Below are 25,479 nucleotides of genomic sequence, written 5' to 3'. Positions count from 1 at the left end.
TAGCATGGAAAATTGAAGACAAATAGATGATATCTTCGGGTTGATACTAAGAAACATTTGGCAAAAAGGAGTAAAAAACTTGGGTTTTTATTTTATTTTATTTTTTTTGAGACAGAGTCTTGCTCTCTCGCCCAGGCTGGAGGGCAGTGGTGTGATCTCGGCTCACTGCAAGCTCCACCTCCCGGGTTCATGCCATTCTCCTCCCTCAGCCTCCTGAGTAGCTGGGACTACAGGCGCTCGCCACCACGCCTGGCTAATTTTTTGTATTTTTTTTTTAGTAGAGACAGGGTTTCACCGTGTTGGTCAGGATGGTCTCAATCTCCTGACCTCGTGATCCACCCACCTCAGCCTCCCAAAGTGCTGGGATTATAGGCGTGAGCTACCGCGCCCGGCCGGGTTTTTATATACAAATGTTTAGATACTATATAAATAATAAAGTGAACCCGTTGATAGCAAAGACCTCACTGTATCCACTGAACTGCAGAATGTCTAACATAGCATAAGGAGTGAGCAATGGCAGGTGCCAGGCTAACTTCATAGCGTTAGCAAAAAACTTGACACCTGCCAGAAACATGCTACAACTATCAAAAGTGCAGGAAACGAAGTATATAGATATACTTTGTGCAGCTTTTTCATTGATCGAAACCTTCCTTGCAAAATTTTCAAGATAGAAAGTTAAAAACAAAAGATATTTCATTTGCATTATTTCATCTTAAGGACTTAAAGCTAACAAATCCATGTAATCGTATATGTAAGCCAGCATGCCTTTGCCTTTGCAGCCCCTGCCCCTAAATATTTTAGTCCCACTATGCATATGGTAGGCTGGAACTTAAAATTAGGATACATCAAAAAAAGAAGATAACCTATTCAAAAGAACCAGATTGTATGTGGAAAAAGGTAGAATAGTGCTTACAATAGTCAAAAAAATAGGTATCTTTACAGAAATCCGTGAACTTGAGCTTGAAGCACCCTGGAGGACATTGGGATAAGGATAAAAAGAGGGAAGGAGCTAAAGTGATTTTGAACACTTTCAAAGTCCACTTTCCAAACACTCGGAGATAGGCTGATGTCACAGCTCCCTCATGAAAACCTGGAGGACAGTGCCTGACACACAGGTGTAATAGAAATCAGCCCACCACTACGGAGAAGGAAACCAGCTGCCTCATTCCACTAAACAAAGTGCCCAGCATGTTTTTGACTCATCATTTGACAGTTTTATCTCCCAGAGGGCCAAAGAAGCAAGTAGGGCTGTAGTTTTTAATAAGAAGATTGGGTGAATTTGTATGCATTCCTGAAGGCGATTGCGAGAATTGGAAGGTGGATGCTTAATAGATTCAAAAGTCATTTTTGAAACTTTTGTTTTTGTAGTAGAAACTCTTGGAATTAAGACTTGGCCAATCCCGGCCAGGCACGGTGGCTCACAGCTGTAATTCCAGCACTTGTGGAGGCTGAGGCGGGGGGATCACTTGAGGTCAGGAGTTCAAGACCAGCCTGGCCAACATGGCGAAACCCTGTCTCTGCTAAAAATACAAAAAATTAGCAAGGCATGGTGGTGCACACCTGTAGTCCCAGCTTCTCGGGAGGCTGAGGCACGAGAATCGCTTCAGCCCAAGAGGCAGAGGTTGCAGTGAGCCAAGATTGCACCACTGCACTCCAGCCTGGGCGACAGAGTTACTCTGTCTCAAAAAAAAAAAAAAAAAAAAAAAAAACTTGGCTAATTCTTTTTGGCTGGTAGGAATAAGTTAGAAGGTTTTGTAAGCAGCAAGAATAAAAACAGTTATGAAGCAGTGGGCTCAGGGAAAATTCTAACCAGCAAGGAGGAATTCGTTGGCAGTATGGCAGTTGTGGGATTCTTGCAAGGAAATGTGACAGGTAGGTAATTTCTGCTCTAAAACAGCAACTGTCTGTCTTTTCTTAAGACACTCCCTCTCCTGATACCACTGTTTGCTGGAGTGAATGAATAATTTGAAATGTTTTTCTTATTTCTTCCATCGCCTTCAATTGCTTCTCTTTCCCAGGAGAGTCCTATAGCTACTCCTGCAAGCCGTTATAAAAGGACCCCAGAGAAACAATTACAGATTATTTATAGGAAATACCCAGTTAATTTACTCAACAAACACATCCTCAGGAGGCCTGGAGTCTGTCGGTCACTTGGTTGTGCCAACAAAAATGCCTGGGCCATGATCCCTGCTCCTGAGGAACTCAGAGTGTAGGTGGGAGCGCAGCCACGTGAGTGGACTGTCGGAGTGGAGCATCAGCACTGTTAGTGGAGCCTAGGAGACTCGGAGGCCGTTCTGGTGCTCTGGAATCCAGGGATGAGATGTCCAGTAGTGGATAGTCCCCAGAGGAGTGCAGTGCGCCAGGCACTTGGATTTGGCTGAGGAAAAGCTGCTGAGTTCTGAGTCTGGGAGTCCTTTGTCAAGATCTAAAATGCAGCTTTGGTAGCGCGGTGGGGTAGAAAGCCAACTGCTGGAAGCCGGAAAGTCAGTAATAGGAACGTTTGCCTGTGGACCCTGAGAGTTTCATAAGGAGTAGAAAAATGTCAGTCGTCTGTCGAAGGAACCGCAAGGTGGTAATGAGCTTCATCTGGGCCTGGGGGTTGTTTTTGGCAGGAGGGGGTTGAGGGTTTCTGTGTTCCTGAAGGAGAGTGAGAAATTGAAAATAGCAGAGTGAAGGCAAATGGGAACTGGGTCTCAGACCCTGCTGTGGGGCTGAGGAGGTGGTAGGGTGTAGTGGGAAGCCCAGGTATGGTCATGAGGAGGTGAGGGCTCCACAGATCTAGAGTCATCTCCAGGCCCTGGAGGAGGCCGGGCTGTAAATGAGAGACATTGACAACCCCATTGTAGCTTTTGAGTGCTGCGCTCCATTGCGACAAAGTGGAGGGAAGGAGGAGAAAAATTACCTTGGGGGTTGGGGAGAAATGTTTCTTCTGTGACATATCAAAAGGAAAACAAGAGAGTAGCTCCTAAAGGCACGATAAAGAGCAGCAGCACAGAGAAAACGGGCCCTTCTGTCTACAGTCTTCATTGCCTCAGGAAAATCGGTTTCTTAGTGTGCGCAGTGTGGGTATATGGCTGAGTGGCAGCAGGAGAATGTGCAGGGCAGACTCTGTGAAGAAAGTCAGTGCAGGAACTGGTGCCAGGGGCCTGAGGGGGGCTGATCAGGCCAACAAGCCAGTGTGGCTTCGAGCGGCCAGAACGGCTTCCTTGTGCATTTCACCCAGGACTTAATTGATGCATCCATTCCCTATCCTACACAAAGAAGAACACGGGCCTTTAGAAAGGCTTCTTATGACAACAGCCATTCAAGCACTTTTTTCTTTACATCATAAGTTTTTCTTATTGTTCTTCAGGGCCTTTGCCAAGAAGCAGCAGCAACTAAGTGCCTTAAAGGTCTTGCAGCGGAACTGTGCCGCATACCTGAAATTACGGCACTGGCAGTGGTGGCGAGTCTTCACAAAGGTGAGCTTGGGTCACTTCTTTCCAGATCCCTTTCAAATAGCAGAGTCTGATCAGGAAAACCCCATAGGAAAGAGCTGGAATGAGAAACTGCTTAATTTTGTCATAGGTGAAGCCGCTTCTACAAGTGACTCGCCAGGAGGAAGAACTTCAGGCCAAAGATGAAGAGCTGTTGAAGGTGAAGGAGAAGCAGACGAAGGTGGAAGGAGAGCTGGAGGAGATGGAGCGGAAGCACCAGCAGGTGTGTGCAGTGACCTTGTAACTCACACTTGGCCCTGAATCCCTACAAGATCTTGCACTGATAGCAACCCCCACACATTTCATTATGAATAGCTATACCCACCATATCATCTTATTTTATGTGAGGCCTTTTCACTCATTTCCAAATTGTATACATTTTGCCGATAGAGTTAACAGATACATTCTGCCTTGCATTTTAGATTTGTAGAAGTTAAAATCAACCTTACCTCTTGCATCTTTGCTTTTGTTATGCTTGCTGTCAAGCATGTACTTAACACCTGTTTTGATGAGGCTCCCAGTACTGTCACCTTCCTGTGTCTGTTTATGAGGGGAAATAGAAAAATAGTCAAAAGGACGAGATGCTTGAGTAGAGGTCACCACCTGTACTTCTCTAGCAGCAGTGGTCTTGAATGTGTGTCCCTCTTCTGGGAAGTTTTCTTCATGGACAAAGCTGAGGCTCAGGAGATGTTTGTTGTGGCAATAATAGAATTATAGTGTTCAAGGCCAAAAATATTAACAATAAAGGCCAGGGATATCACTTACTACCAAACAGGCATTAGTAATCACCATGAACTTTATGGCATTTGAATAATATTTTCACTCTCCTATTTATCTGTCCCTTGTAAATTACCTTCATAGATGAACTATAATGAATTTAATATGTATTATTCACAGTAACTTGAGACAACAGGAACAACCAAAATATTTTCATCTCGCTTATTTTGCTATAGACAAAAACGTATTTGAATGTTCTTCCCGTGATGTTATATATTTTTATCTCCCAGTTTCTTTGATGTGCATTGACCATTGAAATCACAGTGAATATATACTGTGTACGTATGTAATAGGGGCAAATCACAGATACTTTATTGTGATTGCAGCTTTTAGAAGAGAAGAATATCCTTGCAGAACAACTACAAGCAGAGACTGAGCTCTTCGCTGAAGCAGAAGAGATGAGGGCAAGACTTGCTGCTAAAAAGCAGGAATTAGAAGAGATTCTACATGACTTGGAGTCTAGGGTTGAAGAAGAAGAAGAAAGAAACCAAATCCTCCAAAATGAAAAGAAAAAAATGCAAGCACATATTCAGGTATGTATAATAATTTTTACTTAGAAGCATATTTTGGATTTTCAAGTGGATCTGTGGAATAAACAGAAGTTATGTGTTTGGATTCTTAAGTCCACAGAGAAGCAAAAGGGTTCTGGGTTATGAGAAGCCACCCTTAGAAAGATGACCATCATTTGAAACACACCTATAATAGAGTTTCTTTGAACACAGATTTGTCATTTTGAATAGGAATCTTTTTTATGTTCTAAGTGGCATCTTACAGTTTGCAAAGAGATTCAGTTGCAAACCTCCCAGGATCTAGCATTCTGTAGAAGGCCTAACTTGTTCTTCATGTTGTCAGTGATTCTGTTGCTCACTCCATTCATTAGATAGACATCTACTACGTGGTTTGGCTAATAAGAAACGCTCAGCACTGACATAGGAGGTGGCCAACAGTCAGAATGAGAATTTTTAAAAATTAGCCCTTCCCTGGTACTTAACTTTCTTTTTGAAATACAGGGTGTACTCATGAGGCACAATTTTTGGATTCTGATTGAAACAGACAAATGTGCTTTTTAAATGGTCTTTATATTTTAGAGGTACAGCCTGAAGATTTTACAAGTGAAATATAATGTCTGGGATTTGCTTCAAAATAACCCAGGGGCAGAAGGGAGCAGGTGGAGACACACATGAAATGGAATTGACCATGAGTTGATGCTTGTTAAGGTCAGGGTGATGCTTCTGTGTGGGGCTCATTATGCTGGTCTGTGTGCTTATATGTGTGTTTGAAATGTTTACAATAAAACACTCATTTTTTGCAAGGGTTTCATTCTAAAATTAACAATTAGTAAATTATTTAGCCAAAGTTACTCTTGAACATTTCCTTAAGTTGGCCATGTGTTGATTTGTGCAACCCTAGTTTTGGTTTTTTTGGGAGTTTTTTGTTTTTGTTTTTTTGTTTTGTTTTTGAGATGGAGTCTCACTTTGTTGCCCAGCTGGAGTGCAATGGCGCAATCTCGGCTCACTGCAACCTCCACCTCCTGGGTTCAAGTGATTCCCCTGCCACAGCCTCCCCAGTAGCTGGGATTACAGGCGCCTGCTACCACGCCCAGCTAATTTTTGTATTTTTAGTAGAGACAGGGTTTCACCATGTTGGCCAGGCTGGTCTCAAACTCTTGACCTCAGGTGATCCACCCATCTCAGCTTCCCAAAGTGCTAGGATTACAGGTGTGAGCCACCGCGCCCGGCCTGGGTTTTTTTTTTTTTTTTTCCTTTGGAGGGGGTGGGAGCTTTCCACCAGAAACCAGAAAGCCTGCTAGACAAATTCTAAAAGAGCTGTAACACTTTGTTTTTAATTTTAATTTTTATGCGTATATATTAAGTGTGTGTGTGTATATGTGTATATATATATATATATGGGGTACATGAGATATTTTGATACAGGCATGTAGTGTGCAATAATCACCTCATATAAAATGGGGTAATCTATCTGTGATCCTGTATAATAGCATGTTTATCATAAACAGTAATGTAGATTATAAAGATCTGCACGTTCTAATAAAAAATACATGTAAACTCCATACTCCCGCCCAGTTTGATGAGGTGCTTCTGTTGTGAAAGGTACATTTGAACTGACACAGCTCATTTCTCACGACCTGTACTACTTAAATTGTTGTTTTCATGTTCTCTTTCTCTCCTCTTTGGCCGAACATGTATATAGTTGGATTCAGCTAAATTAAATACACATTTGATGAGTGCTACTACATTATTCATGTTTGCCTGTGTTGCTATTATTCCAAAATGTGAATTTTAATTACTATATATTATTCCATTTAACAAATGTGCCAACATTTAATTACCAAGACCTTTTTGTAGCACGTTCATAGTTACTCAATATTATAAATAACTTATCACTGTATGTCTTTTTATATAAATCGCATCTGTGACAATTTCCTGAAATTGCTGGTTGAAAGGAAAGGCTCATTTTCAAAGCTACGTTTTGCCATGTTGGCTTCTAGAAGGATTGACCCAGTTTGTACTTTAGCCTGTAGCAGATACAAATGTCTATTTCACATAACTGCATTTCATATTTTTTTAAATATCTTTGGCATTTTGAGAATCAAAAATTAGTATCTAGGCTGAGGCGGATGGATCATGAGGTCAGGAGATCAAGACCATCCTGGCTAACATGGTGAAACCCCATCTCTACCAAAAAAAAAAATCAAAAAATTAGCCAGTTGTGGTGGCGGGCGCCTGTAGTCCCAGCTACTCGGGAGGCTGAGGCAGGAGAATGGCGTGAACCCAGGAGGTGGAGGTTGCAGCGAGCCAAGGTGGTGCCACTGCACTTCAGCCTGGGCAACAGAGCGAGACTCTGTCTCAAAAAAAAAAAAAAATTAGTATCTCATTGTAATGCATTCCTGTGCACAATGAATGTGTGGTCAAATCTCGAGAAAGTGGCGAGACTGACTCTGTGTTCTTCACAAGGACCTAGAAGAGCAGCTGGACGAGGAGGAAGGGGCTCGGCAAAAGCTGCAGCTGGAAAAGGTGACAGCAGAGGCCAAGATCAAGAAGATGGAAGAGGAGATTCTGCTTCTTGAGGACCAAAATTCCAAGTTTATCAAAGTAAGAGACTGTTCCCACAAAAAGCTGATTTTAGTTACGGAAAATATTTATATAATATTATGTTGATACACTCATTAAAAGTGACCTCAAACAGAAATTTCTCAAGATTTTAGGTTCATTTACTGAATTTTCTCTGTAAGTCTCTACTTGTATAGATTTCTAAAGATACAGGTACCATTGAATTGTTTAAACCTTATCAAACATCTGATAATCTTTTAGACTTTTAATGTGTACATTTTGTGCATAATTGTCACTCAATGATGACTTGTCTCCATCTGTGCAAGCATTAATTCATCTACCATTGGCTGTGGGACTCTGAATACCAGGCAGCTGGGCCAAGCTCCCAGGGTGGGCACCAAGACGTGGAAGCCTTCCTGCCCTTTTGGAGTACAGTCGTGTGTTGTTTAACGATGAGGACACATTCTGGGAAATGCATTGTGAAGTTATTTTATCCTCGTACAAACATCATAGAGTGTATTGACACAAACTAGATGGTAGAGCCTGCTATACACCTAGACTAGACGGTGGGCTGATTGCTTCTAGGCCACACACTTGTACAGCATGTTACTGTCCTGAATACTGTAGGCAGTTGGAAACACAGTGCTAATAAGTACTTGTGTATCTAAACATATCCAAACAAAAGTCCAGTAAAAATATTAAAAAGGTACGGTAAAAATGGTAGAAAAGATTAAAAATGGCACACCTCTATTGGGCACTCAACCATGAATGGCGCTTGCAGGACTGGAAGCTGCTCTGGGTGAGGGGTGAGTCAGTGAGTGAGCGCTGAGTGAATGTGAAGGCCTAGGACATTGCTGTACATGACTGCAGACTTTATCAACATGGCACACTGAGGCTGCAGTACATTTATTTTAAAAATAGAGTAATTGCACTGTGGTGTTATAACAGCTCTTGATGAAGTTTTCAGCTCCATGATCATCTTAGGAGACCACTGTCGTGTATCAGGTTCATCACTGTCCAAAACATTGTTCTGCAGCATGTGACTGTGTACAGTCTGCTGGGGGAGGCAGTGCCGATAGTACTTGTTTTCTCTCGAGTCAAAGACAGTTGACCTTTATGAGGAATACAGAACCCAAGTGGTCATTTTGAATGGCTTTTCTGAAGCAGTCAGTTTTTCCTGTCCAGGAAAAGAAACTCATGGAAGATCGCATTGCTGAGTGTTCCTCTCAGCTGGCTGAAGAGGAAGAAAAGGCGAAAAACTTGGCCAAAATCAGGAATAAGCAAGAAGTGATGATCTCAGATTTAGAAGGTTAGTGTTTGGGGCTAGAGAAATCGAGGACTAGGATATGTGAGTGTTTGGCTTTTACTGTAATCAGAACATGCAAAAATAAAAAATATACTTGATGGTTACTAACAATAAGGACCTTCAGTTTGGGTTGACTTATTAAAATAGGTCCCTTGGCCGGGCACGCTGTCTCAGGCCTGTAATCCTAGCACTTCGGGAGGCTGAGGTAGGAGGATCTCATGAGGCCAGGAGTTTAAGACCAGTCTGGGCAGCATAGTGAGACCCCATCTCTACAAAAAATTTACAAATTAGCCTGGCGTAGTGGTGCGCATCTATAGTCCCAGCTACTTGAAAGCTGAGGCAACACGATTGCTTGTGCCCAGGTACTCACCAGAGTGAGCTGTGATCGTGCCACTGCACTCCAGCCTGGGTGACAGAGGCAGCAGAATTGCTTGCGCCCAGGACCTCACTGTAGTGAGCTATGATCCTGCCACCGCACTACAGCCTGGGTAACACAGTGAGACCCTGTCTTTACAAAATAATAAAAAGGGCTCTTAAGATTATTTTGTGTTGCCTTGAAATGATGATAAAATGGTTTTCCTTTTTCTTTTTTTTTAAGACGGAGTTTCGCCCTTGTTGCCCAGGCTGGAGTGCAGTGGCGCAATCTTGGCTCACTGCAACCTCTACCTCCCGGCCTCAAGCAATTCTCTTGCCTCAGCCTCCCAAGTAGCTGGGATTACAGGCATGCGCCACCACACCTGGCTAATTTTGTATTTTTAGTAGAGATAGTGTTTCACCATGTTGGTCAGGCTGGTCTCAAACTCCTGACTTTAGGTGATCCACCCACCTCGGCCTCCCAAAGTGCTGGGATTACAGACGTGAGCCACAGCGCCAGGCCTGGTTTTCCTTTTTTTAACTTTGGTACTGTGGTAAAAGATACTGCCCTTTGGTGGGCATGGTTGGGGTTAAATTGTTTGGGTCCTACAGACCATTGTGTTTAATCTAAAGCTGCATTAAAGTGCCCAGATTTTACCTCACAAAGGGACTGGCCAGTGACGTAAAAGCTGGCAGATACAGAGAAGACACTGCTGAGGGCCAAGCCACAGTGTAATATCAGGAAATCCTAGGACATTACAGCTTCTGCAAAAGAAATAAGAAAAGAGGATGGGAGTTGGAACGAGCAGCTAGAGACTGGTACCATCACCAGGGGGAGGGAGCTCTGTGCAGGCGCCTGCAGGCAGGTGCCCACTCTTTCTTAATGTGTGCGCTTATAATAGGAAGATGACGGGGTTGGCTTTTTAAAATATTTGGGGTTTTGTTTGTTTTAGTATAAACAAAAGAGGGAATGTCAGTATGAAATTACTTTCATAAACCATTTGTACTAGTATATGGTTCTTCGGCTGAGGAAGTACCCATAAGCACATGTGCTTTTTTACTCACCTGTTTGATCAGTCTGTGACACTCGGTCTCATACTCTCAGCAAGTTGGTTCCTGGTGGGGAACACAAAGACATACAGGTCGTTGCGAGGAAATAAATCATTCGGTGAAATAGATCACTAGGGCTAACTGAGAGATCGCTGCAGAATTTTAGAGGGGACGGTGGAAAAGAGGCCTGGCCCTCTCTGCCCATTCTTCCGTCTCCTCTCTCCCAGTACTCGAAGACGGCAGTTTTCTTGGTTCAGAACAGGGGTTCCCATGGAAAAGGGAATGGGGTGACAGGCAGCTACGACTGCTGCCCCAGCACCTGCTGAGCCACTTTGCAAACCTGGGCATAGCGATGGGTTTGACATGAGAGGATTCCAGGTCCCTTCGGCTCTCACAGTGTGGTCTCACTTCCCATGAAAGGACATTCTTAGGACACTCAACTTCTTCCTTAAAATTCCCTCCCCACATTAATTTATCTCCCCTCCAGATCTCGGTGGGTTTGAAATGACTGAGCAGTTGACATCAGGGCATGACCATGTCATCAGGGCAGTGACATGCTTTTGAATAAAATGGCTTATTTTCAACTTGGATCAGTCTGTATTTTAGTTTATTCCTGTGGTGAGTCACTCGGTGTGTTGAAGAGCTTCTTATGTCTTGCCTTAAAGAACGCTTAAAGAAGGAAGAAAAGACTCGTCAGGAACTGGAAAAGGCCAAAAGAAAACTCGACGGGGAGACAACCGACTTGCAGGACCAGATCGCTGAGCTGCAGGCGCAGATTGACGAGCTCAAGCTGCAGCTGGCTAAGAAGGAGGAGGAGCTGCAGGGCGCGCTGGCCAGGTCTGCGGCCCTGCAGCTGCACTGCACGGGAGCCCATGGGGCTGAGTTTCAGCAGACTGTTATGTTCGGGAGCATCCAAAAACCCTGGGAGAGTGAGATGGGGTTTACTTGCTGTTTGGTGTGACCTGAGAAAGTGAAAAGCCCAAGCGTACAGAATTTGTGTCAGGGCAGCAAGAAAGTCTCATAAACCATCTCAGTATTTATACTTTAAAATGACAAATTATACTATGAAACCCTTGGAAATTCACACCAGAACAAATGATTCCACTATAACAAATGTTTTGGTCTCTGTACATTACAGATTAACTGTAGTATGTTTTATTTACTTTTTTTTTTTTGAATGGAGTCTCACTTCTGTCACCCACGCTGGAGTGCAGCGGTGCAATCTCGGCTCACTGCAAACTCCACTTCCTGGGTTCAATCAATTCTCATGCCTCAGCCTCCCGACTAGCTGGGATTACACGTGTGCACCACCACACTGGCTAATTTTTGTATTTTTAGTAGAGATGGGTTCCACCATGTTGGTCAGGCTGGTCCCAAACTCCTGACCCCAAGTGATCCACCTGACTTGGCCTCCCAAAGTGCTGGGATTACAGGCGTGAGCCACCACGCCCCACCTGTAGTATGTTTTAGAACTTGAAGGGAAATCACTTTTCAGAAATTATATTTCTCCACTGAGAGCATGATTCAATAATCAGTTCTAAACCATTCAGTGTAGAATGCAAATCAGATGTAATAAATATATGTCTAATGTTTCATTTCTTTATAAAGAATAACTATTTGGCTACATGGTTATAATACTTGGAGTTTATAATGTGTTACAATCAAAATCTTACAAGAAAAATCTCCCTTACCTCAAACATCCCAACTATTCCCAATAAGAAAAATCTTCCAACATTTTAAACCACAGACATAAACAAAAAGATGCCCTATGGAAGAGAGGCACCTGGAGGGTGTGAGGATGAGAGCCTCTTTCTTCCACTGTGTTCTCTGAGCATCCCTGGTTTGGCTGGGTTCCGGTGTGTTCTCTGAGCATCCCTGGTTTGCCTGGGTTCCGGTGTGTTCTCTGAGCATCCCTGGTTTGGCTGGGTTCTGGTGTGTTCTTTGAGCATCCCTGGTTTGGCTAGGTTCCGGTGTGTTCTTTGAGCATCCCTGGTTTGGCTGGGTTCCGGTGTGATGATGAGGAAGTCACTCCTTCATAGTTAGAAGCAGATTTTTAACTATAACAGCCTTTGACTTCAGAGAAAATGTTTTCATATTCTAAGGGCTAAAGTAAGAGTGTCCTACCTTTTAATGGAGAAGCATGGTCGTTTGGAAAGGGGGCTGGGCTGGAATCTAGTTCTGGCTCTGCCACCATTAGCTTTGGGGCCTTCAGCAAGTCCTCTAGCTGAGAACCTCCTCCTGCCCTAGCAGGTGCTGAGCATCTGCACCAGCCTCAGGCCCCAGGAGGAGGGATGTGGGACTGGGGTCTCCTTGTGGAGAGGTGCTCAGGGGCTGGGGCTCGCCTGAGAAGCAGGCCATCCGGGTGCCATCTCTGAGTGCCTCTTGTTCCTGGGTGTTTTAACAGAGGTGACGATGAAACACTCCATAAGAACAATGCCCTTAAAGTTGTGCGAGAGCTACAAGCCCAAATTGCTGAACTTCAGGAAGACTTTGAATCCGAGAAGGCTTCACGGAATAAGGCCGAAAAGCAGAAAAGGGACTTGAGTGAGGAACTGGAAGCTCTGAAAACAGAGCTGGAGGACACGCTGGACACCACAGCAGCCCAGCAGGAACTACGGTGAGTGTGGGAGAGGAAGCAGGGCCCGGGTGCCCGCCGACCTCTCCACCGAGCCCACGCAGAAATGCCTGGTGTGCTTGCTGTCTTTGGGAGGTGGTGTGTGCTTTTCCTCGTGATGGCAGGTGGAACGGTGATTAAATGGTAATGGTTAGAAACAGACCAGTCTATGGGTAGAAATACCTGTGCAGGAGTGGGCGGGTAAACCAGCAGACTGAGGGACACAGAGTGAGATGCATGTGATCAGAAAAGCTGTGGTCAGTGATGGATGTCTAGGGAGAGACAGTGACAACTACACAGAGTCAGGAGCAGTGAAAAGAGATTTAGATAGATAGGACCAGAGGGAGAAAGGTAAACACAGGAATAGGAGGAGATACCCAGGAGGCCAGGCACATATGCTGGCAGTGCCAGGTGGTGTGGATGGTGTAGGTAACCAGCTGAAAAGGGAAGGGTGCCTTCACAAGGTGAGAAGAAGGCTGGTGCAGGCACTGGGACAGAGTGTGCAGTGTGCAGAGGCATGTGCAGCATCATGAGCCAGCAGCCGGGGCGGGCATGAAAAAGGTGACAAGCATAGGTGACCATGGCCAGAGAAGGCTCCCGGGTAGAAAGCTGCAGTGTGGCAGCCCACGAGTCACAGGAGAGCCTTAGCAGTGAGCCGGTACGCAGGCCCGGAGGTGCTGGCCTGCGGCTCCCACAGACTCACAGATGTCGTCACTGTGGAGAGCAGTGTGGGGGGTGTGCCAGCTTGCTGTCCTGGCAGAGGCCGTCTGCTCCCTCCCAGACTCACACTGCCAAGTACCTCAGGGCCACCCCAGGAGTCCCAGCCAGAAGGGAACCTTTGCGCCTTGGCTGGCTGCAGACACACCTGCTGGCTCTTTCAGGGTGTGAATGATGGACAGAATAGCCCATCACCCTGGGGAGTTGCTGAGGCCTGGAATAAAGCAAGAAGGAGAGAGGGAATTGTTTATGAACGCAAGTGTGGCCAGAGAGGCAGAAAATGACCCAGAGCAACCAGGAGGGAAACAGGTTGTGGTGAAAACCAGTGTGTTTCCCCAGAGGACAAGGATGTCATCAGCTGGGTCCACCCAGCAGCTGGAAACCTGGGCACTTGGTCATGGAAAAAATGACATCATGGTGTCCACAGGGCAGGCCAGCTCGATAGAGCAGCGAGACTGAGGTCAGATGGTGGGTGTGGAGGCTCTCCGTGCTGGAGAACAGAGGGATGAGCCTTGGAATGTTGGCCATGATCCTGGCCATGAATATGTACAGCTACGGCAGCCGGACAGAGGTTGGTTGGTTTTTGTCTTCAGCTTTTTCCCAGAGAAAGGAAAAACCCCATCTGAGCCAGGCATGGTTCGAGGCTTCCTACCCCACTTTTTTATTTTATTTTATATTTTGTATTTTTTTGAGACAGAGTTTCGCTCTTGTTGCCCAGGCCGGAGCGCGATGGTGCGATCTCAGCTCACTGCAACCTCCGCCTCCTGGGTTCAAACAATTCTCCTGTCTCAGCCTCCTGAGTAGCTGGGATTACAGGCATGCGCCACAATGCCTGGCTAATTTTGTATTTTTTAGTAGAGATGGGGTTTCTCCGTGTTGGTCAGGCTGGTCGCGAACTCCCGACCTCAGGTGATCTGCCCGCCGTGGCCTCCCAAAGTGCTGGGATTACAGGCATGAGCCACCGTGCCCGGCCCTTACCCCACTTCAGCAAAGTAACTGCTTTTAGTAGTTTAAGTCCTGGACTTCTCTTTGACATATCTGCTTTTTTAAAATCTAGAAACCACTGAACTAGACTTGGCTGAACTCTCCAGTCCCAGCTGGGCTTTTGACTGCAATAGAAAATAAGGTTCTGATCATTTTTCCATCCAACCCTTGCAAAAAAAAAAAATGCGCATATTTATTAAAACCATGCCTATGCTCAGCTGTAGCATCACTGATTCACTGATGATTCACTGATTCACTGATTCACTGATTCTGTTCTGCCTGCAGCTCAGACGTGTCCTCCATTCTTGCTAAGGACCCTTAGAGAATGCAAACCACCCCACCTGGGCCCTGGTTCTTCCCATGATTAGTATAAAGTAACAGTCCTCCGTAAATCATATACTCTTCTGCAGACTCCCTGGCATTTTCACTCTCTTAAGGACTTTTGATGAAAAACTAAAAGAAATTGGTTGTTCAGCCTGGAGAAGAGAAGGTGAAGGTTTCCTTTGACCATTGGATTTAAGTAGGGATGAGGAACACACACACACACACACACAACTATTTTCCCAAAAGACAACGTGCTGCTAGTAGGAGAGATTTCCCTGGAGTCTGATCAGTGAAGCACTGGCCGCTAGAGTGAGCTCAAATAATCTCGATGGGAGCCTTGCAGAGGACAGGACCAGACCAGCACGTCTTTGACCTCTGGCTGAGCCAGTGGAACTTGGGGCTGAGCTAGGCTGGACCACAAAGAATCCTCAGTGATTCCTTCTGGCTGGGCTACATGCGACCATGGAGCTGGCAGCTGCCAGGCCCTGTTCTCTTGGCACAGGGATCTCTCAGCCAGCCCCTGCATCTCGTGACTCCATGAGAAGAGAGGAAAAGAGAGGTAAAGAGAGGGATAATGTGTCCACACGGGAATCAGTGTGTGAATCACTGTTCTAAGTTGTGACATGTTATAAAGTATAGAGCAAGTTTGCTAGCGATGTGCTTCAGGATTAGTGTGAGGTTGTAGCTAATTCAACAGGGCTAATATAGGTCTTAGCAGGAGCGCTGTTTACCTGACTGGCTTCAGTCTTCATCAAGCTCGTGCTTAAACACGGTGCTCAGATTAACAAATTTAGAGGGACTCGCCATGGGGAGTAAGATCCCTTCTAGACAGTGAATAACTCTGGTTATTCAAGTTACCCTGTATTTGTTACAGCCAATTTTAAAAATGTTAGAAAGCCATGGAAAGATATTTAATGCTAATGAGATCGTCATACCGTAAAGTGCAGGTTAGATAAAAGCACAGTTTATGTCAGAACATTCCAATTCTGTGGCCATGGACCTGCTGCGTTCTCATATCAAACATCAGAGACCCTTTCTGAACCCTCTGAGCTGCCTTTTAATTTTCCTGCCCCTCCAAAAGATAATGCCCTCCTCCCCAACCTTAAGCCATTTCCTGGTAGAGTTTTGGGAGGATGTTAGTTGATTGCGGCTTCTTCACATGAACGCTAAGAGTCTTGCTTTGTTACACTGCAACGTCCTGATTCATTTGGCCTTTGCCACCCCTTCACTTCTGAAAATCTCTGGGAGACTCCCTTTTTCCAGTTTTATTCAAGTCTGTTGGGGCTATGGCAGGCAGTTTGGCATCTTGTGTTAACCAATTCCTGACCTCCAGTGAAACCAGACTGCCAAGAACAATTTGAAGACCCCTAGGGATGTCACCCTGTGTCTTGATAAGCCAGACATGGCATGGAAGTTGCACTGGTTTTTTTGTTTTTGTTTTTGTTTTTTTTAAAGATAGGGTCTCACTCGCCCAGGCTGGCGTGCAGTGGCGCAATCATAGCTCATTGTAGCCTCAACCTCCCAGGCTCAAGTGATCCACCTTAGCCTCCCAAATTGCCGGGATTACAGGCATGAACCACTAGTCAGCTCTCTAGGAGGATTTCTGATATCACAGTAATAGACCTGCCAGCCTACTGGAAGTAGCACATCAAATATTTATTAAAGGAATTTATGTAATATTTAAAACAAAAACAGTACTTTTTCAAAAAGAAAATGTGTTTTTAATCAGTCAGCTAATTCTGATCTCTCTTTCAAAATGTCCTTCTCTAGTACAAAACGTGAACAAGAAGTGGCAGAGCTGAAGAAGGCTCTTGAGGAGGAAACTAAGAACCATGAAGCCCAAATCCAGGATATGAGACAAAGACACGCAACAGCCCTGGAGGAGCTCTCAGAGCAGCTGGAACAGGCCAAGCGGGTAAGGGAGACCCTGCCGTGTGCTGTGGCCTGGAGAAAGTCCCGCGTCAGAGCCACTCCCATCCTATCTGCCCGTTCTGTTCAGTCATGTATTGATTAGGCTCCAGCCTGTGTACGTCACTGAGTGGGCTGCTGGGTACCCAGTTGCCAGGGCAGGAGCGGCTTTCTGAAAACACACAGTCTCCTTAGGAAGAAAAGCCAGACCAAGTGCATGGATCCAGCCGCCATCTCACACCACATAGTCCTCCCCAGTGTCTCCTCTCACTAAATCCTTCTCCCAGTGGCTTCACTCAAAACCCCAAATGGTTTGAAAGTCATTCTTCCCTTACTTGTCTGCTGCCAGTAAGTCACAAGTCCTGCCGATGTTCCCCTTCAGGGGTTCCTGACATTCATCTCTCCCTTCTTGTCCTTCCCTGCCTGTATCTCACCTCAGCCACCAAACACAGTGTTGGCCTTCATTCATTGTTCTCGCTTCTGTATCTCAGACATAGGTTTCCGTTCTCCTGAAACTTAATTTCATGTGCCCTGTGACTCATGCCACCCTCCTGTGCAGACTGGCCTCTGTGACTTCCCATAATCATCCTTGCCTTTGTGACTTGGTTCTTACTCCGGTTTCCCCATCTTTCTGTTCTTTGCCTAGCCACATGCCACCTTTTAATTTAGACAATAACAATATTAACATTTACGGAACATTTACGTTTGTGTCAGGTACTGTGCTAAGTACCCTACGTGAATTGCCTTCCTTAATCTTTGTTACAGCCCTGTGGCACAGTCTCCTATAATTCCCATTTAAAAGACAAGGAAACTGAGGCCCAGCGGTGTTAGGTAATTAACCCAGGGTCACACGGCTGGTTCGTGGAAAGGCAGCTTGAAGCCAGACAGTCTGGCCCAGATTCCCATGTGACCGCCTTACTACACCCAATCTTGTCCCTGAGACAAGATGTCATCAGAGATACATCCTGTTGTGGCCACCCCTGCACCAAGGGGGCTTGCTCATGTTAGCAAGTGTAAAACAATTCTTTACACTAACAACACTTGTTTTATACAGAGGACAGTGTGAGTGATTACTCTGCAGACAGGACACACCCGGCATGGACAAGGCTAATTACTTAGCACAGTGAGCCCCTAAATATCTGCATCTGCTCCTCGGAGCAGTATGTGCGCGTGTTTTCCTTACATAGAAATCCTCACACTCAGAACAGCAAACATTTTCATTCATTCATTCAACAGATGTTGACTACAGACTCACTGTGTGTTAGGCACAATTCTGCAGACTCAAAAAGCAGTCCTCTGTATGGAGTTTTAGAAAATAACAAGTGAATTATGTTTTCCCTTCCGTCTCCTAGTTCAAAGCAAATCTAGAGAAGAACAAGCAGGGCCTGGAGACAGATAACAAGGAGCTGGCGTGTGAGGTGAAGGTCCTGCAGCAGGTCAAGGCCGAGTCTGAGCACAAGAGGAAGAAGCTCGACGCGCAGGTCCAAGAGCTCCATGCCAAGGTCTCCGAAGGCGACAGGCTCAGGGTGGAGCTGGCGGAGAAAGCAAGTAAGCTGCAGGTAAGCCGGAAACCTCCACTCTACACACGTCCCACTGTAGCATGTCCCTAATTTACCATTGTATCCCTCTGTGCAATAAGAGACCCATGGCCAGTGTGCTGTGCAATACCTGAAAATTGCTATCCAGTAAATACATCGAGTCTCAGGTGTCCCTACTGTCTATTACTTTGATGAAGTTAAATAATGTTTATTTTAAGAAGATAGCATGAATTGGACTTCCATTTTGAATTGTGTTTATAGTTGCTTAACAGTTTTAAGCACTTCAGCTTCTCCATTAGTCCAGTAAATAAGAGAATAGGAACAATGGACCAAAAAAATTATACTTCACATTGGCAAAGATTTACGAGAGTTTTATTTTTTACACTGCTGGTATAAATTAGTGCAACCTTTTTTTTTTTTTTTTTGAGACAGAGTCTCGCTCTGTTGCCCAGGCTGGAGTGCAGTGGCACAATCTCTGCTCACTGCACCGTCTGTTTCCCAGATTCACACTATTCTCCTGCCTCAGTCTCCCGAGTAGCTGGGACTACAGGCACCCGCCACCATGTCTGGCTAATTTTTTGAATTTTTAGTAGAGATGGGGTTTCACCACGTTAGCCAGGATGGTCTCTATCTCCTGACCTCGTGATCCGCCCCCCTCAGGCTCCCAAAGTGCTGAGATTACAGGCTTGAGCCACTGTGCCCGGCCTAGTGCAACCTTTTCTAAAGGACAATTTGGCAGTCTTAGATCATAAGCCTTAAAACTGGGAGTATCCTTAGACCCGAAAAATCCATGTCTAGTCATTTATCCTAGGGAATTAACTAAGGATGTACACACAGAGTCAACTTCAAGAATGTTCATTGCAGAAGTGTGTACAAAAGTATATACAGTCAGCCCTCGGTATCCACTGGGGGATTACATCCAGGACCTCCTGCAGATACCAAAATCTTCTGATGCTGGAGTCCCTAATAAAAATGGCATAGTATGGGGCCAGGCGTGGTAGCTCACACCTATAATCCCAGCACTTTGGGAGGCCGAGGTGGGCGGATCACCTGAGGTCAGGAGTTTTGAGACCAGTGTGGCCAACATGGCGAAACCCTGTCTCTACTAAAAAATACAAAAAAATTGGCCAGGTGTGGTGGTGCACACCTGTAATCCCAGCTACTCGGGAGGCTGAGGCAGGAGAATCGCTTGAATCCAGGGAGGTGGAGATTGCAGTGAGCCGAGATCACGCCACTGCACTCCAGCCTGGACAACAGAACAAGACTCTGTCTCAAAAAAAAAAAAAAAAAAAGGCATAGTATTTGCATATATGCACATCCTCCCATATACTATAAATCATCTCTAGATTACTTATAATACCTGAGACGATGTAAATGCTATGTAAAAAGTTGTTACACTGTATGTTTTAGGAAATAACGACTCAAAAAAGTCATGTTTTTAGGAAATAACCCAAAAGAGTCATGAACTGTACATAGTCAGTGCACATGCAGGGGTTTTTTCTGAAAAAAAATTTTTTTTTTTTTTGAGACAGAGTCTCGCTCTGTCACCCAGGCTGGAGTGCAGTGGCGCGATCTCAGCTCACGGCTAGCTCTGCCTCCCGGGTTCACACCATTCTCCTGCCTCAGCCTCCTGAGTAGCTGGGACTACAGGCACCTGCCACCATGTCTGGCTAATTTTTTGCATTTCTAGTAGAGATGGGGTTTCACCGCGTTAGCCAGGCTGGTCTCGATCTCCTGACCTCGTGATCCACCCGCCTCAGCCTCCCAAAGTGCTGGGATTACAGGCGTGAGCCACCGTGCCCGGCCCTTTTCTGAATATTTTTAATACATGGTTGGTTGACTCCACAGATGGAACCTATGGATAGGAAGGGCTGGACTCTAGGACTCAGCAGAGAGGCCTGCTCATGGCAAAGATTTATTACAGTGAAAAGATACAAAGCAAAAATCAGTAAAAGGAAAGGGCACAAGGGCTGAGGTCCTGAGGAAACCAGGAACAAGCTTCCAGGAGTCCTCTCCCAGCAGAGTCACACAGGACGTGCTTAATTCCTCCAGCAGTGAGTCCTGACAGCATGCGTGAAATGTTTTCTTCCAAGAAGCTCATTATAGACTCGGCCCCCCGGGTTTTTATTAGGGGCTGGTTACCTAGGCACCTCTTGCCTAGCATAAACCCAAATTGCAGACTCCCAGAAGAAACGCAGGTGTTCAACATAGACCATATTGTTTACATGGACAGTTTAGAGAAAAGCCACCCTTATCGTTTAGGAAATAGTGGGAACTCTTGCTAAATTCAAGTTCCCACACACCAGCCAAAGGTCAACATCGCAAGCAGGCCTTTCGAAGGAGGGCGGTCCCGGCCTGCCGTGTTAACATGTAGGTACTGAAATATTGTGTGTGTGCTCTCACACATCTGGAAAGCTATTCCTAAAAGAGAAAATCTCCGAAACAGCATTATGAACTCCGCCTACGGCGGGGAAGGGAGGGGAGTGACAGTTCCTTGTCCCCTGTGCCGCACCAGGCATATGCTAGGCTCCCATGTACGTTGTTCCCCATTTAATCCTCAGTCAACCCCTCTGGTAGGTGAGGAACCTGCAGCTCAAAGAAGCTAAGGCTCTTGCCCCCTCGGTGACTTACCTGGCAACTTCTAGAGCTGGTGCTGAAGGCAGGAGTCCCTCTTGACTTTGGAGCCCTTCCCCACCACACTGTTCTCAAGACTGATGAAGCGCGAGCTCTGTGAAGGATGTTGCTAAACAGAGGGAAAATGGAAGCGTTGCAGCATGTGCTCCGCTGTGGCTGTGCCACCGTCCACCTTCCCTTGGCCGGTGTGACGAGGACAAGCAAGAACCCACGGCGCCCTGCTGCCCCTCTGCGTCCCTCTGCTTCTTCCCAGCGCCCACTGTCGTCAAAAATTATAAAGCATCTTATACCATGAAGATTTGTTTGGAAAATATTTTAGAAATATCATTAATTGGGAAGGAAAAAAATATTATTAATTAAATCTGACCATAAGAAATAGCTTAAATATTCATGATGAATATATAATACCAGTTTTTTGAAACCTAAAAGAACTTCCAGCCGGGTGTGGTGGCTCACGTCTGTCATCCCAGCACTTTGAGAGGCCGGGGCAGGCAGATCACGAGGTCAGGAGTTCGAGACCAGCCTGGCCAACATGGTGAAACCCCATCTCTACTAAAGATACAAAAAATTAGCCGGGTGCGGTGGCACGCACCTGTAATCCCAGCCACTCGGGAGGCTGAGGCAGGAGAATCGCTTGAACCCAGGAGGCAGAGGTTGCAGTGAGCTTAGATTGCACCACTGCACTCCAGCCAGGGTGACAGGGCGAGACTCTGTCTCAAAAAAAAAAAAAAAGAAAAATACTTTCTTTTATCCCTTTTATAGAAGCTTCAAGTTCTATAAGAATGTGAATTATACTTTCCTCCCAAAGCATATGGTTAACGCATCTTGTAAAGGAGGACCAAAATCAAGCACCTGCTGGCCTTCAGCCTCCCCACAGAGGATACAGTCACTCTTTCAAAGGCTTTGCTTTAATTTTTGTCTCTTCATGATAAAAATAGAAGAAGGTAGGAAACCAGTCAGGAGACACCCCCGCCCCCTGTCGTTTCCATGGGTAGAGACTATTAAGGTGGCCAGGGAGGCAGGTTCTGGTACCTACTTATTTGAGCTCCGTTTGAAGGCAACAGACTCTTGGTGGTGAGTCTTCCTTAACTGAATGGGTAGTTTCAGGTTCACACTCCCCCCGAGTTCTTCTCTATTTGTGTTCTGTTTAAAAGCTGTTTCTAGACCCTTTCTGCTCACTTACTATTGAGTTGAATTTAATCTTTTGCTCCTTACAGAATGAGCTAGATAACGTCTCCACCCTTCTGGAAGAAGCAGAGAAGAAGGGCATTAAATTTGCTAAGGATGCAGCTAGTCTTGAGTCTCAACTACAGGACACACAGGTATTCCCCGGGGAGCAAGGGGTCTTTATAGTAACTAACATTTCTGTAATATATAAGCTGGTGAAATATGCTGGCCCCAGAATTGGCTTCTGTGTCACCTCTTACTAGTTTTATATCATACTTTTATTTGGAGCCAGCCTTGCTACTCGGGATTTCTCCCTGGAAGCTCAGTGTCTTGATGTAGAGTCCCTGGGGTTCCTGTGTCTGGCAGGCACGTGGGTGGCCTCGGAGGCAGCTCCAGCTGCCATTCACGGCCACTGCCTGGGCTGTGGTTGACCCAAGCCATGGTCCTGCTGCACACAATGTCTTGCTGGTCATTTCCAATAAGATTGTTTCCTTATGGTTGGAATTTCATTGTGCTGACCTGTGAGAAACAGTCCATTTTGTAAAAGGGTGAGTTGAGGCTTATCAGACTGTTAAGATCTGTATTGCATCATCCGTTAGGGATGTTTTTAAGTCAGCTACGGGTTACTTGAAAATAATGTAGCACTTTATTCTTCGAGTTTTACAGCTTAGTTTTGTTAGATTTGCAAACATTTATGAGTGTTTATTTGCCAGGCTTTAGGCTAGGTGCTGGGGATTTAAAAAAAACTCAGACAGGCCAAAACTGGAATAATTAGGCAGTTGGGGACAAGTTCATTTTAACCAAAGCATACCCCATGCATGACAAGGTGTGGCCTGGTGAGTGAGACTCGAGGAGGCCGGAGCCAGAGCCCAGAAATTCTGCTCCACACAACCAATGCCTCTGAAGAATTTCCAGTCTGAAAGTAACAGGAAAAACATGTTTGTGCTTACATTTTAGAAGTCAATCTGGCAGGAAATATAAAGGACGATAACTGAGGGTATGCCTAAGACGGGAGAGGTGATCCTAGTGCGAAGGGCTGAGGGCCGGAACTAGGACGGGGTAGGGGGTGGAGAGGAAGGGATTCCAGGCATGACTGAGGAGAGGCGGGGTGTGGTGGGGGACACAGGAGGGGAGGCCTCGGGGATGCCTGGAGGCTCCAGCCTGGGCCCCTGGGTGGATGGCACTGCCATTCATTTTTCAGAGATGAGTCTGAAGCAGTGTTGGTGTGAAGAGCTTTTACAAAGTTATTGTGTGTGTTTTTAAATCATCTGTTTTTAATGTCACTGGGCGTTCTCATGCACTGAGGCTGTCTCTTTTGTACGACATGAATTCTTTAATACAGGTGTATTTGTTTTGGTGATAAATATAACGGAAGTGTTGCCCTTTTAAAAAAAAACACAGGAGCTTCTTCAGGAGGAGACACGCCAGAAACTAAACCTGAGCAGTCGGATCCGGCAGCTGGAAGAGGAGAAGAACAGTCTTCAGGAACAGCAGGAGGAGGAAGAGGAGGCCAGGAAGAACCTGGAGAAGCAAGTGCTGGCCCTGCAGTCCCAGGTGTGCGTCCTCTTTAGGAAGCCGCGTGGCCTCAATGTGTGTCTCCAGCAGCTCCTGGCCCTGCTGTGCTGGGCTGTCTCAACTCCATTTGGGACAGTTAATTAGGTTGTACTAAATTAAGCCCATTAAATGGTTTTTCTTTGACCCAGCCACATGCTGGTTATAATGCTGGAAGCCCCTAAAATAAGGACCTAGGACTGTGTCAACGATGTAAGATTTCAATCCAGTCATCATTTTATAGACTATTAGCTAAGAAATTAAGTGACAGTCTAAGACTCATTTGTTTTAAAATCACAGTATTGATTTTTCTTCTCTCAAAATATTAAAAACAAAAGGTTTTTTCTTTTTTCTTCAAATGCAAAAACCAATTGAGTTTTGTGGGGGTTTTTTTTGTTGTTTGTTTGTTTGTTTGTTTGTTTTTTGAGACAGAGTCTCACTCTATCGCCCAGGCTGGAGTGCAGTGGCGTGATCTCAGCTCACTGCAACCTCCACCTCCTGGGCTCAAGTGATCCTCCCACCTCAGCCTCCCCAGTAGCCGAGACTACAGACAGGCGATTTTTGTATTTTTAGTAGAGATGAGGTTTCACTGTGTTGGCCTGGCTGGTCTCGAACTCCTGACCTCAAGTGATCCTCCCACCTCGGCCTCCCGAAGTGCTGGGATTACAGGTGTGAGCCACCATGCCCTGCCCCAATTGAGTACATTAATACTGATCTTTCTGTTTGTCCTTACACAAAACCTAGTTGGCTGATACCAAGAAGAAAGTAGATGACGACCTGGGAACAATTGAAAGTCTGGAAGAAGCCAAGAAGAAGCTTCTGAAGGACGCGGAGGCCCTGAGCCAGCGCCTGGAGGAGAAGGCACTGGCGTATGACAAACTGGAGAAGACCAAGAACCGCCTGCAGCAGGAGCTGGACGACCTCACGGTGGACCTGGACCACCAGCGCCAGGTCGCCTCCAACTTGGAGAAGAAGCAGAAGAAGTTTGACCAGGTGGGTTGGCCACATGTTGTTTCCTCCTGACAGAGCTCTTGCTTTTGTTCGTTTGGTTTAAAATAATCTTACTTAAAGGCAGTTAAATGTGATACATATTTATATCAAAATTGGAAAAAGGGGGAAAGCAAAAAAAAAAAAAAAAAAAGGAAATGCAAGAACACCATAATCTAGTTGCAGCACTCTAGCGATAAATCAGCCACGTGGTGGAAGAGAAAAGTTGATGTCACTGTTTCAGTTTTTCATATTCCCCCCTCCCCTTCTGCACAGCTGTTAGCAGAAGAGAAGAGCATCTCTGCTCGCCATGCGGAAGAGCGGGACCGGGCCGAAGCCGAGGCCCGAGAGAAAGAAACCAAAGCCCTGTCGCTGGCCCGGGCCCTCGAGGAAGCCCTGGAGGCCAAGGAGGAGTTCGAGAGGCAGAACAAGCAGCTCCGAGCAGACATGGAAGACCTCATGAGCTCCAAAGATGATGTGGGAAAGAACGTAAGTCGCCTGGTGGGCTCCACACTTCCGCACGGGAGAGTATCCCGGGGGCCCGGACCTTCACACGGGAGCAGGCGACTCCTCAGGGGAGCCTGAAGGACCTGGAAATGCACAGCCCAGCAGCAAAGCCATCTAGGAGTGTTTTGGCCTGTGCACGCGTAGGGGGTTCAGGTATTCTGGGACCGTTGTGAGGTTTTCTGCAGTCTCCCCCCAGCACTGGCTGGAGGTGAACATGTTTCTTCTTGTCCTTTCACTGCCCTCCCTGCTCCAGCCTGCATCCTGGCAGGAGGGCCTTTCAACAAGAGGTTTCATGGTTCTGCCGTCACAGGTAGTTATCAAACATGAGGTGAGTGGGGACCTGGAGAGGAGGAGGAGGGAATGGCAGCTCCCTCTGACCTGGTTCTTCCCAGGGAGGCCCCACTGTTTTCTTTGAGAGCTTCAGTGGCTTTGGGGGCTTATCCACAGCTTGGAAGCTTCTGTGGCACAGTTTTTCTTTCGATTGCATACATCTTCCACAAGAGCTGCCATGATA

The 25,479-nt window shown here is 45.9% G+C and overlaps 1 protein-coding gene and 1 non-coding gene across 7 annotated transcripts in view; one reads left to right on the top strand and one right to left on the bottom strand.

Annotated features, from left to right (window-relative positions):
* Window positions 1-25,479, top strand: part of MYH10 (myosin heavy chain 10) — a 155,176-nt gene that overhangs the window by 112,109 nt on the left and 17,588 nt on the right. For all 6 annotated transcript variants that reach the window (XM_009251285.4, XM_054535393.2, XM_054535397.2 and 3 more), the window contains 13 exons: window positions 3,353-3,461; window positions 3,568-3,699; window positions 4,580-4,786; window positions 7,229-7,366; window positions 8,510-8,633; window positions 10,700-10,871; window positions 12,439-12,651; window positions 16,444-16,588; window positions 17,934-18,140; window positions 21,971-22,075; window positions 23,322-23,474; window positions 24,216-24,464; window positions 24,735-24,947. In XM_009251285.4, the coding sequence (XP_009249560.2) occupies window positions 3,353-3,461; window positions 3,568-3,699; window positions 4,580-4,786; window positions 7,229-7,366; window positions 8,510-8,633; window positions 10,700-10,871; window positions 12,439-12,651; window positions 16,444-16,588; window positions 17,934-18,140; window positions 21,971-22,075; window positions 23,322-23,474; window positions 24,216-24,464; window positions 24,735-24,947 (2,167 nt within the window). The remainder of the gene's footprint in view (window positions 1-3,352; window positions 3,462-3,567; window positions 3,700-4,579; window positions 4,787-7,228; window positions 7,367-8,509; window positions 8,634-10,699; window positions 10,872-12,438; window positions 12,652-16,443; window positions 16,589-17,933; window positions 18,141-21,970; window positions 22,076-23,321; window positions 23,475-24,215; window positions 24,465-24,734; window positions 24,948-25,479) is intronic.
* LOC112129768 (U7 small nuclear RNA) lies at window positions 6,029-6,090 on the bottom strand. The gene has a single exon (XR_002912121.1). It is a non-coding gene; the product is annotated as a U7 small nuclear RNA (small nuclear RNA).

The sequence above is a fragment of the Pongo abelii genome, chromosome 19 (genome assembly GCF_028885655.2).
Source record: "Pongo abelii isolate AG06213 chromosome 19, NHGRI_mPonAbe1-v2.0_pri, whole genome shotgun sequence".
Lineage (NCBI taxonomy): Eukaryota > Metazoa > Chordata > Mammalia > Primates > Hominidae > Pongo > Pongo abelii.
Note: the sequence above shows the minus strand (reverse complement) of the source record. Positions and strands in the feature narration are given on the sequence as shown.